Source organism: Accipiter gentilis, chromosome 31 (assembly GCF_929443795.1).
Source record: "Accipiter gentilis chromosome 31, bAccGen1.1, whole genome shotgun sequence".
Classification (NCBI taxonomy): domain Eukaryota; kingdom Metazoa; phylum Chordata; class Aves; order Accipitriformes; family Accipitridae; genus Astur; species Astur gentilis.
The window spans coordinates 10,692,379-10,711,478 of record NC_064910.1 but is presented as its reverse complement, the minus strand read 5'-3'; the positions used below and the strand labels follow the sequence as shown (position 1 = coordinate 10,711,478).

At 42.8% G+C, this 19,100-nt stretch overlaps 1 protein-coding gene across 2 annotated transcripts; it reads right to left on the bottom strand.

The window, feature by feature from the left end:
* Window positions 1-989: 989 nt before the first annotated feature.
* NIPA2 (NIPA magnesium transporter 2) lies at window positions 990-14,473 on the bottom strand. Of its 2 annotated transcripts, XM_049834050.1 has the most exons (8): window positions 14,308-14,473; window positions 11,666-11,722; window positions 6,823-6,883; window positions 6,221-6,443; window positions 4,487-4,543; window positions 3,641-3,731; window positions 2,850-3,010; window positions 990-1,974 (listed from the first exon to the last, which is right to left on the bottom strand). In XM_049834050.1, exons 4-8 carry the CDS (start codon window positions 6,357-6,359, stop codon window positions 1,337-1,339), a joined length of 1,086 nt encoding a protein of 361 aa, XP_049690007.1. In that variant the 5' UTR covers window positions 6,360-6,443; window positions 6,823-6,883; window positions 11,666-11,722; window positions 14,308-14,473; the 3' UTR covers window positions 990-1,336. The 2 variants fall into 2 exon arrangements, with proteins under 2 accessions (XP_049690007.1, XP_049690008.1); XM_049834051.1 differs by lacking the exon at window positions 11,666-11,722.
* Window positions 14,474-19,100: the final 4,627 nt, after the last annotated feature.

The window sequence follows — 19,100 nt, the reverse complement described above, 5'->3', positions numbered from 1 at the left end:
ACAAGTGGCAACCCAGAGTTCAGTGACTCCTTGGTAATTTGACTTCTTCCATGCTGCTCCCTGTTACTGTGCTTTGTTGCGTAAGCCTTAGAGTGACGTGTCTGGGTGCTGCTGATGTGACGTCCCTTAAAATTAGGTAGAAGTTCGAATCCCATTCTTCAACTAGAATTTAAAGAACCTTTTTCTTGCTGGACTCCTTCCCTGGTCTCCCCCCCTGCAATTATGACGTATACCAAAGAAATGCTGCAGAGTTAGTTTCACAGGTGCGAACTGGGGGGTTTTTTTTGTCCTACTAATAAATTACACTCTTAAAACAGTCAGCACTAAAACTGGCAACTTAGAGCAGTAACTAGTCTCTGTCCCAAATAATTTCTAACATTCACATCTATGGTAGAAATGTTCTTACAAAAACTCTATCACTGATTTTCTGCCTTTGCAAGTTTAAATTGCCACCTACCTGCCTCACCCCTTTTTTAAGCAATGATGTTATGCTCCAGTTTTTTGGCCCTTTTTTAAAAACTTGTGTGTCACAGCCAGTGGCTGTGTTACTGCAAACAAAATGGCAATTCTGTGAGTTCAAGCTGTAACATCAAAACCACGGAGCAGCTCTACAGAGGTAGCCAGGGGAGTGTGCTGCAGCAAACAGAACCTGACCTCTTTTGCAGAAAAGGGAGTAGCTCTTTTTGGCTGCTATTAAAGACTCGGATCCTTCCTCCTGCATAGACTGGTGTGGCAGAAGCTCCTGCCTTGTTGCTGCTGCCGCCAGCCAGTTACGCTGATTGGGTTAGGTTGAGGGTTTTTTTTGATGCAAATCCTGCAAGTTTAGCATACAGCTTTAGTTAAGCAGTATTTTCAAAGGATTAGTCTTGCTTTGTTGTAGCTTTCCCTTTCCTCTTTTACAAACTGGGACAAGAGTCGTTACTGCAGCTCCTGTTTTAGTATGTTTACAGTCACTCGGCACAAGTACAAAGGATCCAAGTTCACTGCTATCTTTTTACCACCAATGCAGAAATAAAGCCATTTATTTTTGATAAAATTGTCATTAGTGCAATACATCTTAAAACAGAAGAATGTAATGAAAGTATTTACACATAACTTACTTAAGCAACAAAACCAACCGTGGTCTGAGGTCATTTTAGTATTTTTTAAAGTAAAAATAAGGCAAATAAAAACCCCTTCAGTGTTTTTTATCCAAACTAATTGAACTTAAATATTAACGATTGTCTACATATACTGTTAAAAAGTACATGATTTTCCAGACAAGCTCAGACACTTCACAGCAGAAAAAAAAAAATCCAGAGTTACAGAATTGTTCTTAAGTAACATACAGCTATTTTCAGAAGGCTGACAGACTTCCATTTCTCCTGGCTGAGAGACTCTCAGTGGATTGTATTTCACCTAGGCAGGCAGAACTTTCTTCATCATGATTAAAGCAGTCATACGTGCTCAGCAAAGTACCATTTGCTGCTCTATCATCTTTGCGCAAAGAAAGGGGCAGATTTGCTAGGGTGAAATTAACATCTTTGAAGGCATGCAATAAAAAGATCCCCACAATAATAGTCAGGAAGCCACTGAAGGTGCCAATAATGTCATCAGCCTCCATGTGTTGCCACTCCTTGAAAAGGATGGCAGAACAAGTTAAAACAGATGTTGTAAATATTACATAATATATTGGAGTCACTATCGAAGTGTTGAATATATCCAGAGCCCTGTTTAAATAGTTGATCTGCGTGCTCACACAGACAATAAGGCTTAGCAGCAGAATCCAAGACAAGGGATGCTTCAGCACTGGTTTTCCTGCAAAAAGTTCCTTTATAGTGATGCCCAAACCTTTTACACAGGAGACTGATAATGCTCCAATTACAGAGCAAATTGTTATGTACACAAGAATGTTGGTCTGTCCATGGCGAGGTCCCACCACAAATATTAGAATTAAAGACACAATGACAACAAGAGTTGCGAAGACCACAAAACCTGTGGTTGGGGAGGAAAAAAGAAAAATCTTGTTATTTACGTACATTACCAAAGGCATCTTTAGAGGTACTGAGAAAACACTAACAATACAATTCGCTCAGCTTAAACAGAACAGTTCAGGATGTTTCTCATTACTCCTCCAACATCAAAGTTAAAACGATTTTAGAGTGAGCTAGCTAAAACAAAGAATCAAACTCAGGCATGTTGTATTACCTTTATGAGTCCATCAGCAAGATGACTACAGGATTAGATTGCTGTATTGCCTTACACGCAGACTCACCGAGGCGCAGATGCTACTGGATACAGGCTTCTGGCCGAATGCTGTTTAGGACAGTTATGTTTTGGCAGGCTGCAACATTCATCAGCGGATTTCCGATAATCAGGTCATTCCTTAAGATCAGCTTTTTAATCTCTGTGCTGGCTATTCCCCCATGTTTCAAATGGGATTTGTCTTTGCATGTATAGTACTTTGCAGATGTGTATTTGCAAATGCCTCATCTTCCATGTAAGCGTAGGAGCTAGTCTCCAGGATTACACTTCTCAGACACTTGCCACAGCACCTACTTACGTCATTTTAAGGGTAGCTCAAAGTTGGGCTTAGAGACCAATGCACTTACTTCAGTCAAAATTTACAGAAGCTGTGTTTATTCAGCTGTGCTGCTGCATTTGTTTAGACACTTTGTTCAAGGCCAGACAAGTTCACTGGCATCATGCAAAGCTGCCTATGGAATTATGTCACAGAATTCAAATCTCTATTTCATTCTGACAACATGAAGCAGACACAGGCTATCTTCCTGGAACTTGAAAGCAGCAGTAATGAAACTATAATAAAGAAATGATGGGCTGCAGACATATAAAGACAGTGTTTTTCTTACCTGGATCACCTAGTTTGTGGGACATTTCATTCAAAGTTTCTACTTCCTCCTCTTGTGGAGCATGAATTACCATCACAGTTGATCCCAGTATACTTAGCAAACACCCTATTTTTCCATGTAGATTAAGTTTTTCATTTAAAAAGAAGGATGACAGAATGGCACTAGGAAGAAAAAAAGGCACCAGCGAACATGGAATTAGTAATAACTCATTCATTTGCTCATCAACTTACACATTGCTTTGACTGTACAGGTCACTAGCATACACAGTGTGTAGCTTTTGGCAAGCGGGAACACTATTAAATGTCCATAAATCAGTTATGGTAAATCTACTAATTAGGCATTTACTTAAAATAGCTACCTAGTTGATTTTTCTATCTCAAGATACTTGCTATGGACAGGACTACCTGTTAATATTTGGCATCTTTCCCCAGAACCCCTTTTTTATGCTGCTTCCCCAAAACTTCTATCTAGGCACTTGTAAAAGTTTTTAAAAGACAAAAATCTTAACTCTAATTAGGAATTAAAATACTATGTTGTATACAACATGTTTTTGAAATGCAGAAGATGACAGCTTTTCACAGATCAAGGTGTGTAGATGCATTGCTAGAACCCTTTTAGAGCATAGTTGCTTCACATTTGGAGAAACTTAAAAGTTACTCCTGAGGTTTATAAGCACACTTTATGTATCGTTAAGAACAAACCACATTTATTACAGCATAATTCAGTGACACATTTCTAAATAACTATTTTACTTCTCTCTCCAAAACCACACTGCTGTTGGTGTTTCTTACCTTACAAGAACACTGAGAGCTCCTAAAGGAGTCACTAACGTAGCTGGTGCAAAAGCATAGGCAGCAAAGTTAGCTACTTCACCAGCTCCCACTGCAGAGTAATAATAGTAATAAAAAAAGGAGTTAGGCTGTCTTACGCAACAAACCTGTGAATCAGTGCAAGTGTTCTTGTAGACACAAACATGCAGTAAGGAAACAATGGAAAATTCTAATTATAGCGTTCAACTAACAGTACTAGCAGAATACAAACCCCCCATTACTATATCTTAAAAGCAGGCTGGGGGACTACAACAGGTATTAAAATTAATTGAGCCAAATTAGAAGGTGTTTTATTTTGGTGTCTATGTTATAGCTCCCCAGCCTGCCAACATGAGTCATGAACTTCTGCACGAAGAAATGTGCAATAGCAGGATACAGGGCAATGCATACATTAAGCCATAGTTACCTGAGCACAGCCAATAAGTCCAGAGTTTAAGCAATGAAAAAACCCAAAAGTTCAGAAAACAGACATCATCCCAAAATATGCTTCCCTCTAAATAATCTTGTATATCTAAGCACTTCTCTGCTAAGACAAAAACCAGAACACATGTGCTAGCAAAGAGATACAGAAGTCTAAAATCTGCCTACCTAGTTCCACTGCCCAAAGAGGAAAATAAAGTTAAGGAAAGAACTTGTGATGAGAGATGCTGTATTAAAATCATCAGAGCTGCGCCCATCAAATCAGCAGACAGCATTACCATACTCTGTAGAATCCCCACCTTGCTCACATTTTGTAACCATTGCTGCCATCTGCGGCACAGTCATCTAATGAAATTATATAAAGCAGATTATATTTTTGATACTTACTTGAAAGAAGTCCAGCCCACCACAGCCACTCCTTAAGGTATGCATGACCACCTTGACCTGAAATTGAAAGAACGTTTGCTACTCCACTAAAAACATACATCAAACAGTAAGCCCTGTCACCGATGACATCACCAAAATAATTTTTGCAGCCGATGCCCTTAATATGGGCACTCTTTTGATACTTAGGCTTTATAGTTAGACGGGTTGAAATACAATCTTCACATTTCTGATGTGCATATGCCTCCCATAGTCTACTTTGAAAACTAGTTATTTTATTTCTTTTGTATTAGAAACTGTACTGATGACCATATCTGCATTGCCCTGAAAAAACAGTTCTTTCAACTCATTGTAATGACAGGAAAAGTCAAGTTTTGTTTTCTTATGAGAATGCTACTTTGTGGAAATCCTGTGTGGTTTATGTGGTTGAAAACGTATGAAATGTAGTCACACTTTCCCATTGCAAATCAGGGAGCATGAGTTACTTATCTTGAGATCAACCATCTTTTAGAAGCAGAGATAACAGGTACCAAATTAAAAATATTCAGATTCAACCCTCTGAATCATCTGAGGATGCTGCAACCATCCTATCTGAATCTATTAACTTCCGGTTTAAAACCACTGCCCCTTGTCCTGTCACTACAGGCCCTGGTAAAAAGTCTCTCTCCGTCTTTCTTTTAAGCTTCCCCTAAGTATTGAAAGGCTGCTACAAGGTCTCCCCAGAGCCTTGCCTCCTCCAGGCTGAACAACCCCAACTGTCTCAACATTTCCTTGCAGGAGGTGTTCCATCCCTCTGATCAGTTTTGCAGCCCTCCTCTGGACATGCTCGAGCAGGTCTCTTTCTTTCTTGTGCTAGGGATCCCAGAGCTGGAAGCAGTACTCCTGGTGGGCTCCCACCAGAGCAGAGCACAGGGGGAGAATCACCTCTCTCAACCTGCTGGCCACACCGCTTTTGATGCAGCCCAGGATATGGCTGGCTTTCTGGGCCACAAGCACACATTGCCAGCTGATGTCCAATTTTTCATCCACCAGTATCCCCCAAGTCCTTCTCCGCAGGGCTGCTCTTAATCTCTTCATCCCTCAGCCTGTATTTGTGCTTGGGATTGCCCCAACCCAGGTGCAGGACCTTACACTTGGCCTTGTTGAACTTAATGAGGTTTGCACAGCCCCACTCCTCAAGCTGTCAAGGTCCCTCTGGACGACATCCCTTCCTTCTAGCAAATCAACTGCCCCACTCAGCTCGGTGTCACCCGCAAACTTGCTGAGGGTGCACTCGATCCCACTGTCTATGTCACTGCTGAAGATATTAAATAGTACTGGTTCCAGTATGAACGCTTGGGGACACTTTATTACATGCGATCATTACATGTGGTTTTGTTTTCTAAAACAATCTCCTGACACTCAAATGCAGTTAACATTCTCCTAAATTCACTCATTCAGGAGCATAGATGTAGTTAAAAGTGCTGGTTCCAAGTTCAATTTGCAAATACAATTCAGATTTAACTGACACACAAAGGAAGTGTTCAGCAAGTGTCCCTAGAGGGCATTACGGACAAATTAAATAGTATATATCACACACAGTTAGATGTATCTTGACACCAGAGAAAAAACACATCAGCTGTATGTTTTAGGTTTCATATACCTGTAACAAAAAGTCAAAACAAGTTCATAAGTTTAGTAATTTTCTGTTAAACAGCAAAATGTAAATGTCAGCACGTTTCTTAAACATGTATTTACCTGCTCTCATGGAGCCTTTCCTAGCTAACCGGAGAAGGCCTTTCTTTTTCAGGATGAAACTTCCTCCGATGAAAATGCTGGAACTCATAGCCAACACCAGACCAATACAGAAGTCATATCTCCCACGAGTTTGGCTCATCTCGTAAAATACTAAAGACTGTCACATTGATCAATGAACAGCAGAACTTCTGTTACTCAACACAAGATGAAGCAACACTGAAACCTGAGCAAAATAAACACATCAGAATTAAGTTGGCAGAAATACATACTGTACAGGAAAATCCTCAACAGCTCATGCAACTGGTTCTCCTGTGAATGGTCTCTGCTATGAGTGTTTTGGTTTGTTTTGGTTTTTTTTTAAAAAAAGGCAATCTTTGAAGCCTGTGTAAGTTTGAACCATGGATGAGTGACTAACAAGTCTGAACACACAGAAGGAAGGGCTTCTGACCTGGCATATAAAAACTGAAATATGAACAAATAAAACTTCTTTGAAAAAAGTTAAGGAAAACAAAGATGTGTGATTTATTTTTCTTTTCATTAAGTACACCAATCTATGTCTGGCACACCATGTAATTGATGATACTGATCAAACGATTACTTACATTGAAATCAGTTTGTAAGAGAGTTTGAGAACAGCCACAGCATTTCTTCCATATGAACTCACTAGAAAAATGAAAGAGAAGATTAGAATGGGTGTTTAATCATATAGTAATTTCCTGAACACAAACAAACTTGAGATGTATGCACATGCACTTATCCTCTAACAACCAGGGAAATCTGGACCAAGAAGCAAGGCATCTGTTTGATATATTTTACAAAGAGTTTCCCATACCTGTATGAAGAATCTTTTCAGCTTAGCTACAATAACTATTAAGAGTGTACAGTTTAAAAGCTTTCACCTAGCCTGCTAAGACTCCAAAATTAGTTAGGTAAGACCTTCAACAACAGCTTAGCAGAAGGTGGTGATTTTTAGGCTAGAAGTCAAGATTTTACATATTCAACCTCCAGCTTAACAAGAGTGTTTATTTCAGTGCATCTTTTCTCCTATTACAAGCTGCAATGAGGATATCCTGGGTTCCATTTAACACACAAGATTCTGAATTTAAGGTATCTCTATAAATAACTTTTCAACTGGAGAAAAAAAGCTCAAAGTACTTTCAGGGTGATTAAACCTCTCTGTAGTATGAAGGGAAATAAAAACTATTTTTAGGCTTTGATTTCAAGACAACTGATAATTATGACAGCACAGAGAACTGCTCTAATGGAAGAAAACAGCCATAGGTAAAACAATTTTTATTTCCTGGGAACACCAATCACAGGTGTGCCAAGACTAGCATTTAGTTCCCTAAGCAGTTATTTTCCAGATATTCAGAAGCATGGCATATGATGTAAGTTGCATTAACAAGCTTTTGATTTAAAAGTAAAAAGGGGGACAGAAGAGCATAGAATAAAATGTCTCCATTTCAGTGCTTACTGGAATCTGAATTCCACAGCTTTAATGTTGAGATACAGCAGCAGCTTCCTCAAGCAGGAGTACAATGCTGGTGTCAAGGCACTGCAGCATCAAGCACCCTCTTTTATGCCCAGGCAGAGATGGATGCACCCACAGGGAGTCCAGGACAAGATAAAATCATATTCCGATCTGCCATGCCAGTTCACAGTTCCGATTCCTGCACCTGTTTCTTCAAACCCCATTTTCTTCCAAAACTACCTTTGCCTGTACGTTCTCACTTCCGACTTTTATTAATTTGCTACACCCCTAGGAAAAACCTAGCAGGGAGCTCCAGGTAGGTTAACATTAAAACTGAACACAGATCCTCTTACTTGCATCCAGTTAGGCTGTGAAAAAGTATAGGAACACTGTCCCATTTAATAAGCACTCAACATGGCACTATTCAAAATGCTGCAAGATCCACAGTTCAAAATTCTCAAATCCTCTTCCCTTAATCCTTGCATAATAATTTTTAATATCTTATTTTGTAGAAAAAAAAATTAAGTAAATGAACTGCAAGGCTCTGCTTTCATTTTCTAGCAACTTTTAAAAATAAACTTAAGTATATTCTTGCATGATACAAAATCACCTATCAAGCAAAACCAAAAAAGACAAATCGTTAGTGCAGGAGACAGACCAGAACAAGCCATCTCACTAACTGCATCAAATATTTCTCTGGTTTTGAATTCAAAGCAAGACTTTCAGTCCTCTGAAGAATAAAGGCATTTTTCAAAGCAAGGAAAAGACATCAAGAGACTTTTGCGACTGTTCTCTCTACCGCCTTTTCTAGCAGTAATAAGTCGTGCTGTTCAGGTAACCAAGTTAAGAGTATTCTTCGAGCTCCAGCTGGTGCAAAATGCGATACTGGTATAGCATCACCTGGGGGTGGGGAGCTGCTGTTGCTGAGCTTTTCTACTCTGCCAGTGTTTTCAACAATTGCTATGCTAGTTATATTACTAATGGGAATATTTTTACTAGGGTAGCTTTTGACTAAAACAGAACTCACCATACTGGCAAAACGACTTTTTTCTTCTCTCCCTGGCTTGCATAGCTTCATCTACACAAAAACATTTCTGACAGAGGTAAAGAGCATCAGTTAGTCCCATCCTGATATCTTCCACCCATTGCATTTCAGAGACAAGGGAAGAAGCACAGGCTGCTTTTCTTTGGAGCAGAGGAAGAATTTGATTGCAGAAGAATGAGGAAAAGTTGTGAGCTAACAGGTAATTTTCTGAACTTAGACTTAAAACAGCCTAAGGATGCCACACTTCAAAACTAGTAGCTCTATTCTCCCCCATGTCCCAAATACATTAAAGAGTTTTTGATTCCCTGTCAACCGCCGTTAGTCTTGTAAACGACTCAAATCTTAACCACTTCTTCACATATATTACTGCTAAATCTTTTTGCCAAGTTTATTTGTCCTCACAGACATGGTCAGTCACACTTCTGCTTGGGCTGGACTGCCATACTTCCATCTAAGGTTTAGACAGATGTCTACATGTGCTGACCATTTCTGCCACACAGTCAAGGTGAACCCAACTTCTTTCTGAAGAGATTTGGTTCACTTTGCATACAGCGCAGATATAATTCGCATGTGTAGAACTGACACGTATAGCTGCAAAGTCAAAGCAATAGCAGGCACATGAAGTTCTACACTCAGGAGATCAGTAGTAAAGACTTGGTAAAAGAAGAGGAACTACCGTGTCCTCATAAATATTATCAAGAAAAATCATTATCATTGGAAATAAGAAAATGCCATGAAATGAGCAGTTTCTGGAATAAATACTCCTCTCCCATTTCAGCTTTGAGATATGCCAAAGCTGTCCCATTCCAGCAGCCAGGGCCACTACCAAGTTATAAACAGGAGAGAAGCCAGAAAATGTAGGAGTTAAAGCTGGCAGTGGTGTTAGTTGTATTTGGTGTAGCTCTACAAAGGTTCTTTAATCAAGTTCACAGCTGATTTTAACACAGAGATCATTTCAACCATCCAAGACTAGCAGTTTCATGGAGGAATACTAGTTTGCTGCTCTGATTTCAGAGATGTAATGAGGGGATGAGACCTTCCTATCCACAGAAGCTACAACATTTACAGTGCCTCTAAGAACCACACATTTATGAACTGCCTGTGGATCTTCTAGTGTCATGAGTCATAACTCTCAGCAAGCAACAGTGCAATGACAGACAACACAGGGAACATACACTGAGTTTGAAGGTTATCAGAGAGGGAGAGGCGGAGAAAAAGCTTTCTGAAAAAAAAAAAACCAAAACCAAAAACACCTGCAGGACATAAGCAAGGCCAGATTAGCCTCAAAGTTTGCTTATTTTTAAGATGTAACCAAGAAATATCAAATGCTGACAAGATACAGACTCTCTAGTCTAAAACACAAGGAAACACTTCTTTGTCTCTTTGCTCAAAAGTCCTTTTCTCCCCAAAGCAGCATACACACAGCACTCAAAAGATGTTATAAATTTATTGTAACAAACAAGCTATCTAAATATTCAGAAACACTAAAAGTGGTATCATGAGATGAAATAATATTTTACATTTAAAAGCAGATAAGCATAAGTATGAGGGAGTTATCAGCCAAAGAAAATTATCACCACTTCCCAAGTTGTACATTGTATGGAAGCAATAATTATAGTCAGTAAAAGTAAACATGGTGTTTGCCATCAGCCCTCAAGAGTTCAGTAGACAGTCTTTTTTCCTAGAAGTAATCTAAATACATGTTAAAATATTTAAATGCTAGCATTTGCAATTTTCTCGTCTAAAACCTGATCTTCTTAACTGTGAAAAAGATGTCACTAAACTAAAAAGGACCTTAACAGGCCGTTTACTTCAACCCTTTGCCATGTATAGCATCATTCACTGCTGTTCCTCATCACAGATAACTCAGCCAAGCTTTTCCCAGGAAATAGTTACAAAGGAAACCTCACAAACACCACAGCCGTGCTTTGATGCTGTTAGGAACTCTCATTACCTAATGATCTTCATCTAGATCTTCACTTTGACTACCAAAGCCCCTTTGTACACTCTGGAATTGGAAAAGATACAAAACCCTTTATCTTGGCACCCACATTACCCTGCAAGTTAGGTGCTTGGTACCTCCTGCTGTGCCACCCTCTGGGCCCTTTCCCAATAGTCCACAGGTTTTTTTATGAAGCTCCAAAAGCTGCATACAGTACTTTAGCTGAATTATTACTTCTGCAACACTGTGGAATACTATACTTTCTTTCATACAACCCCAAACAGGTGGTTTTCTTAGCCCTTCCTGAGCAGGCATCTACTGTTGACTCCTCAACTTCTCTATTAGTATAACTCTAAATTCTTTTCTATAGAACTACTGTTCTCTAAACTGTCTTTGTATAGTAATTTATTCCTACCTGGGTGTAATAACTTTCATTTACTCCCATAAAAAGCATCTCTTTTTTTCAGAAATGTTTCCTGAAAATATTCATCTGCGTTTACACACTGGCAATCCTTCCGCGCTCAATGCCATTATTTCTTCGTCCTGTCAGCCAGATCACTAATACTAAACAGTGCAAGATTCAGACATGATTCACACGGAAAGATTTTTAAACAAAGGTCTGTTTTGACAAGACATTAGTAATAGTTACTCCAGGTACAGCCATTCAGCATCTTTTGAACTGTTCTGTGGTATTTTATTTTCAATTCTGCTTACTTACAAGAGCTTCATGAGAAGTTTTATGTTTCTAAGGCTGAAATAGCACCTATTTAATGCCCTCCTAGCCATAAAGCTTTTCATGGAAGAGAAAGGGGCTGAAACAACAAGTTGCTTTTAACAAATACACATTGACTATTATGTGTCACATTGACTATTATGTGTTCCCTTCTTCCTTTCCATGGGCATAAAACCACAGGAAGCAGAAACACTCCCTAACAACAAAAATGCAAATGTTCAGTGATGAGCCTTTCAAAGGCTCATTATACATACCAATTTTGTTCCAAAATCCAGAGGCATTCGCTTCTTAAATATTTCAATGTTAGGTTTCTAAAATATAAGTTAAAAATAATATTAATTAGCATTTTAAGAATTCAGCTAAAAAAAAAAAACTATGTCCATCATTTCAAGTTAATCTCATTTTCATGCATGACACATAAGACAGTACAATGTCTCATCTATGCTTTAAAAAGGGAGAGGATTTTTGTTCTGAAAACACTTGAATAACAAAGTAGTGTGATTTTAAATTTCATCTTCCTTAGGTATGGCTCACCTGAAGCGTTACAGTTATTTCATCCCTCTGCGTTTCACTTATCAAAGAAACTAACTTGCCATCTAAGCTATTGTTTCGAAGGTAACATGCTAAAGTTGAACTGAAATACTATCCAAGACCTTTCGGTTTTGTTCCATAGCTTAAGTGCTAAGACACTTTTATTACAAAAACTAATGTAAAGTTTTAATTATCGGCTTTGGTACAGTGAGTTTTTAGAGGATGTTTATATACAGAACTCCAGGGCAGCAAAGAATATGAACGCAGAAGTATTCTCAGTAAGATTACTAAAATCCCCAAAACATAGCTAACTCTTTAATCTAAGTCTTCTTCCTCACTTATGTTCTGTCCACTCATGAACATATCTTTCAAACACCGGTATAGGGAGAACACTGAAAGGACAGATAGAACATAGCATTAAGATAAAAGAGCTGCTGGTTCGAAACTTACTCGCACGGATCTTTAAAAGGCCAAGATGCATGCATACAGTACCTAAAGACTCTGTATACATGATTTAGGAAAGAGTACCTTCGATTTTGCACTCTAAGTCTGCCCCAATACAGATACAGTTTTCCAGCTTTGTCAAAGTTAAATGAGTTGGCAAACTTACACATATAATTATTTGCATATTACATAGGCAAAGAGAAAAAAGTATTTGTTTATAACGTTACATATATGCATATATATAACGTTAGAGGCACTAGCACAAGTACTCAGAAAGCAAAACTTACATTAACAATTCTACAGTTGCCTATTTTAAAAGTTTTAGTTAAACTGTGGGGAAACTTATCCTTTATAGCAGATTTCTATTAATAAAGCAAAAGCAACAAGCATTCCATTTTAAGAAACTGGGAGAAAACAAGAAAAATACCGCACTAAAAATTTTTGTACATCTTATTTGTAGTCTTTTCTATAAAAAGACTGACCTTCAATTAAAGCATTTTCACATTAAAAAGTATCTTCACTAAAAGAGAGTGCTATTCATTAACTAAATGCAAAGTACAGACAGTGCTTTATAGCTGATACTGCACTGACTGTATTTCGTACAAGTCTATCAAAATAGACTCAAGATAAGAGTAGATTATATGACTTGCTTCATCTTTGCTGTACCTAGTACACTAGGTCCGCTCTCCGTAGGATGAGTCACCAGCACAGGTTCACTTAAGTTCTACCTTTAGCATTTAAGATGGGCAGTTTCAAATTTAAGCTCACTCAACATGTTAAAAGTCAAATCCAGACATTAGTCACTTTTCCTTTGACATCGCTGATAATCTCTTATAAACTGCTTTCTATTTGCTGGGATTTTATCCTGAGAATTAACAACGAACAAAAGCAGAACTGGTGCGACACTGAATTCTAAATACAACAATACCGATGAAAACTTACGCAATGATTTCCTATCAACGAACTTGTTACCCTTTAGGGGAAAAACCCCTAACTGTATGCAATGAGGCACATCAAAAGCATTCAGAAATCGCCATGACGACTTACATTTATTTTAATTTAAAATAACGTTAAAGATATTGCTGGAAAGTGGAGAAAGTTGACTGGTTGAAAAAGAAAAGCTCAGAAAAACAATCAGGGACTACAGAGTCGGACCCAGCCTGTATCTCCACAGCACGAGCATGAACACAAATCATCATTCTGAACTACAACGCAAAATTGAAACTATTTTGTTCCACCTCAAGCTAAAGGGCTTGCCGGGGCTCTGACCTTCCGCAGAAGTGGATCTGGAACCAAGCTGCGCAACCCTCAAACTCGGCTGAACTCAACCCCGAGCCAAACTGGTTTAGCTCCCTGATGAACAGCAGCCCCGGCAGAACTAGCACGCCGTAACTTCCCGGTTCTGTCCAGTCAGGGAACCTAACAAACACCCAGCTTTATTTTATTTATTTTTTTTAACCTCGGCCAGCCGAGCCCGAACCACAGCAAGCTCCCCACGACGGGGAAACCCACACGGCGAAGGTCTCCCCGGCCCCTCCGCAGCCAGCTTCCACGCCCGCGGCCGCCGCCACGGCCGCGCAGCCACCCCCCGCCACCCGCCCGGAGGAAGCCCGGCTCGCCCCGGCCTGATCGTTCCTCACCCGCAGCGCCCAACGCCGAGGACCCTGCGCGGCTCAGGGGGGCGGGGGGGGGGGGGGGGGGGGGGAAGGGCCGAAGCGGGGACAGGGACGCCCGGGCACCGGCGCTCCCGAGGCGGCGGGGCCCTCACGGGCCGCGGCCGCGCCTCACGCCCGCAGAGCACCGCCCGCCGCCTCCCCCCGCCCTCGTAGGGGCCGGCCGACCCCGCCGCCGCCGCCCCCCCCCCCCTGAGCCGCGACCCTCCCCCCCACCCCGGCGGCCCCGCCCGCCTGTTCCCGGTTACCTGCGGTCGCCGCCCCTCACGCCCCCGCGCGCGGACAAAGAGGAGGAGAGGGGGGAGGGGGAGGCCGGAGCGGGCGGTGAGAGGGGCCTGTGCCCGCGCGCTCCACCGCCATGAGGGGACGGGGATGTAGGGGAAGGACCGGCAGCCAGGCGCGGCGGGCAACGGCGGTGGGCGGGCGGGCGGGCGGGCGGCGTCCCGGGCCCGGCCGCCCCCTCCCCGCCGATTCCGGCAGCGCCCGCCGGAAGGGGCGGGGCAGGGTGCGGCCCGACCCACAGCGAGGCAGCGGCGGGGGAGGGGGAAACCGGGGCGCCCCGCCCGCCTCGGGTCACGTGCCCCCCACCCCCCACCAGCCGGCAGCCGCCTGTCCGCAGCGCCCCCTGGCGGCCCGCCGGGGCCCCGCCGCCCGTCTGGTGCCGGGTGAGGGCGGTTACCGGTCCCCCCGCCCCGTCGATCCCTGCCTCTTGCCCACCTCTCGGCGTAGCCGAGCTCTCAGGGTCTGACGGGAGAGAAATACTTGGCCTCGCCAACCGGCCGCAGCCGGGGAGAGGGACGCTTCGTCTGTTAACGCGGGTCCCGCGCTCCTCCTGCGTGCTGTACCACCGAAAATGCTTCATCGCACGTGAAGGAGAGCCGACGTACGTGGTTCGACAAGCATTCCACCCCAGCTTACGGCGAAGGGTCCTTGGAACAATCGTGACGAGCTTCCGAGGCGGAGGGCTCTTCAGAACTACTTCAGCAGGCCTCGGGCAGCTGCCCGGCGACATTGGGCCTAGGAAACGCAGCTCTGTCACAACAGGCGCGACAGCTCCACGTGGAAGATGCAACTCTGCCGCTTCAAATAGGGCGAGACTGTTCTGTCAGGTCCCTTAGCGACAACGGTTCCTGCTTCTTCAGCCTTCTTGCCTCAGGATTTGTGTTGACGTGACCGTAGTCTGCACAAGCAGCTGCTTCGTTTTTCCCTAAACTCAGAAACAAAACCAGAGACGCAATCTTGGCTTTCCCTCACAGGACACTGTCGTGGTTTCAGCCCAGCCGGTAACAGAGCACCATGCAGCTGCTCACTCCTCCTGCCCTGGCCATGGGGGGATGAGGAGAAAATATGAAGAAAGGCTCGTGGGTCGAGACAAGGACTGGGAGGGATCACTCTTATGGTCACAGGCAAAAGACAGGCTCAACTTGGGGAAGAAACAACATCAATGTAACTTACTACCAATCAAATCAAAACAAGGATATTAGGAAGTAAACCCCAACCTCAGAACACCTTCCTGCCATCCTTCCCTCCTGCCCGGCTCAACACCCCTCCCGGTTCTCTCTCCCTCCTCCCCCCGGCAATGGGGGTTGGGGTCAGCTCGCCACCCCTGGTCTCTGCCGCTCCTTCCTCCTCAGGGGAGGAGGACTCCGCACTCGGGCCCTGCTCCACCGTGGGGTCCTTCCCACAGGCTGCAGTCCCTCAGGCACAAACTGCTCCAGCGTGGGTCCCCTGCGGGGTCAGAAGTCCTGCCAGAAAACCTGCTCCAGCGTGGCCTCTTCTCTCCACAGGGCCACAGGTCCTGCCAGGAGCCTGCTCCAGTGTGGGTCCTTCCCACGGGGTCACAGCCTCCTTTGGGCATCCCCTTGCTCCAGCGTGAGGTCCAACCCCGGCTGCAGGTGGAGATCTGCTCCCCCATGGACCTCCCTGGGCTGCAGGGGGACAGCCTGCCTCACCAGGGTCTTCCCCGCGGGCTGCAGGGGAATCTCTGCTCCGGCGCCTGGAGCACCTCCTCCCCCTCCTTCTGCACTGACCTCAGTATCTACAGAGGGGTTCCTCTCACATTCCAATCCTCTCACTCACCGCAGGTTTCCCCTCTTAAATCTGTTCTCCCGGAGGTGTTACCACCATCACTGATGGGCTTGGCCTTGGCCAGAGGTGGGTCTGACTTGGAGCCAGGGAAGCTTCGAGCAGCTTCTCACAGGAAGCGGCCCCTCACCCACTACAAAACACCCCACCACACAAAGCCGTAACAGATACCCCTAACAAAGCTATTCCTCATCGTGTTACCTGCTGTGTTCTTTCTCATTAAAAATGGTCCCTCACTTTGTCAGAAAAATAAGATTTCCACACCACTCAAAGCAAAGGGATAAATTTTGGGCCTATTTTATTCTCTAAGGCAACATTCTGTTCCCTAATTTAAAACTAGTCTAGTATTCATGACATGAACTTAGCACTTGTGAAGTAGGTTTTTTTATATATATATATGTGTGTGTGTGTGTGTGTGTGTGTAAAAATATATTTTTAATATATAAAACCCACTAAGCAATATGCAGTTATTACCTACATAATTACACAGTAGGAGGCTGGCTTTTCTGTGTTTTACAAGATACCAAAACTGTGAAGTCTTTGAAAAAGCTCAAAAGCTGCTGTAAAGGGTTCCTCAAATGGATTAAAAAAGAACTTAACAGCTGTGCCACCAAAACTGGCACAGTGTAAACAGGAGCATCCAAGTACCGATATCTAAGTTTAAAGGAGCTAAAGAAATTAATGGGCCAAACGCTGGAAACTGAGTTAAACAGTAAAAATGTCTGAAGCAAGTGAATTTAGTCTTCTCCTTCTACTCTCCTCCCTTCAAAACCACCTCTCAACCAACCTAAAACAATAGTGAAAGGAATAAATACCTGAAAATATTAACTGGACTCCTTTAAGCACTACAGACTCTTTGTGGGACTTCAGTCATTATCTGTTAATCCTCTTCCTCACATTTCTTCAACTGCTAGTTCCACTTAACATACTGTCATCTGTTCACACACAATACAAATTTTTTTATGTGCTCTCAATTCAGCACAAATCATCACATCTTTACTTCAAAACCAGGGGTTGTGCTCAGTAACAGAAAATACTCAAAGCATCTCTGAATAATTTACAACAGCGTGGCATTTCAGGCATGTTTGCCGAGTAACTGGAAAGAACTCCAAATACCAGAATGGTGGTAACCTGCCTAACCTAACCCTTTCTTGCAGGGTAACTCGGCAGCGCAAGCCACCTTTGTGCTCAATGAATTTCACAAGAGAGGTCAGCCAGCGTAGGTACTTTTGCAAGGCTAGACAGGCTTTTTCAGGGCTTATTATCTACTACATGTATAAACATCTCATAAGGTTTAAAAGGAAAAAGAGCAAAAATACCACCCATACAACCTCAGGAAACATGACCGCGTTAGCAGGTAGCCTAGCTTGCGTTGCATACCGGCTGACTCTTGTGCGGCAATTTCCAGCTGTGTACACACAGTGAAGGGGTTGCGATGAAATCCACCACGTGCCAGCTGCCCAGAGCTGCTCTCCGCTACACAGTCCCTGGGCAGAACGGTGCCAGCTGGCAGAGTTTTAAAGCATCCCACCAGGGTGGTGAATCCAGTGAGGTCCGTACCTGGCAGAAAATTGATTAGGGAATCGGGCGGCTGTAACAGGGTCTCTGGTGGCCATGTCCCTTGCTGCATTTCATGAAGGCAACTGAGCAGAGCAAAGCTGCTGTATCTGCGAGTCTACTCTTACTACAGTTGCACTGTCACATACAAGGAACTTAAGGGACTCTGCCCTTAGAACAAACCTCGGAAAAATCAGTGGGACTTTTTTTTCTTTTGGCACCATCAGGTTTTGGACTTTAACACTCTTCCCATACGACCTGTGTTGGTCAGATACATATGCTCAGGATTCGTTACGTCCCAGACTTTCAACAGTAACAGTGGCATAAATGCCATACTTGCCTTTACCACAGTGCTGCCTGAGAGGCCTAACTCCAGAGATGCACAAGAAGAGAATAGAGAGTTGAATGTTCCTGCTAAAAATGTGTTCTCAAAATACATACTCCTTATCCTATTTACTTAAAAATCAGAGATGCTGCATGTAGATGGGAAAGCTTCTCTAGTTTTCTGGTCTATCTTTGTACATTGCATTAATATCATCAACACCTTTAAAAATAAAATTGCAATGACATACCCAGTAAAGAATCCATGCCAATCTTTTCCACTGCATACAACACTTTATATTGGAGAGGAGCTAATCTCCTTGTTTAAAAATAACTTTCAATTTTGACCAGCAGTAATACTGGTGCATCCCCTAAAACACAAGTGCAAAGACTGAAAGAGTTCTTAATCATAAATCCCACCATAAAAAACCAAACCAAACCAAACAAACCAAAAACCTGAATGCCTGAAAGTCATGTATTTGCCGGTACCTGATACAAGGAGCTAAGCATTTCAGATGAAGGATTAGATGGGCAGCCACTGTAATTTTCCAAGTGATTTTTCCTGCAGGAAGCTCTTGTGACAGTAAATTAGACTGGTGACACAGGCTTCCTTACAGCTGTTGCCACTCCATGCACACCCAACTGTGGAGTAGTAGATCTTGAAACAAAAGCTCTAGCAAGTAGCCAATTTACAGCAACCCATGAACAGAGCACATGATAACCCTTAAGACACAGTTTGAAGTGACTCAGGCCCCAACAAACCTTTCTGCCAGAGAAGCGTTCATTTTACCTGCGAGCAAACTTCAGTACAATGAAGACATTAAGATTACGCCTTGCTGGTAGACACCACTACATGACAAATGAGCCCTTCACACCGCAACTGATCTGTACCCATGAAAGAATCTGCTACTCTCAGTAAAAGCAAGGCTGCTATTTTATGAAAGGGTAATGGAAATAGTTTGGGCTTATGAATTGGGATTAGGCTGTACAGCAGCTAGATGTGGGAGAAACTAATTTTTTTTTCACCCCTTGTGATAAAGAGGAGTCACAAAACAAGCATTGAGCTAGAAATAAATCA

What these genes read in the sequence shown, in the direction of transcription:
- NIPA2 (XM_049834050.1), bottom strand. Translation starts at nt 6,359, where the DNA reads ATGAGCCAAACTCGTGGGAGATATGACTTCTGTATTGGTCTGGTGTTG. An exon ending in GAAAGGCTCCATGAGAGCAG is followed by an intron (nt 4,544 to 6,220) that starts GTAAATACATGT and finishes TTTCAATTTCAG; the next exon opens with GTCAAGGTGGTCATGCATAC. An exon ending in GTGGGCTGGACTTCTTTCAA is followed by an intron (nt 3,732 to 4,486) that starts GTAAGTATCAAA and finishes ATTACTCTGCAG; the next exon opens with TGGGAGCTGGTGAAGTAGCT.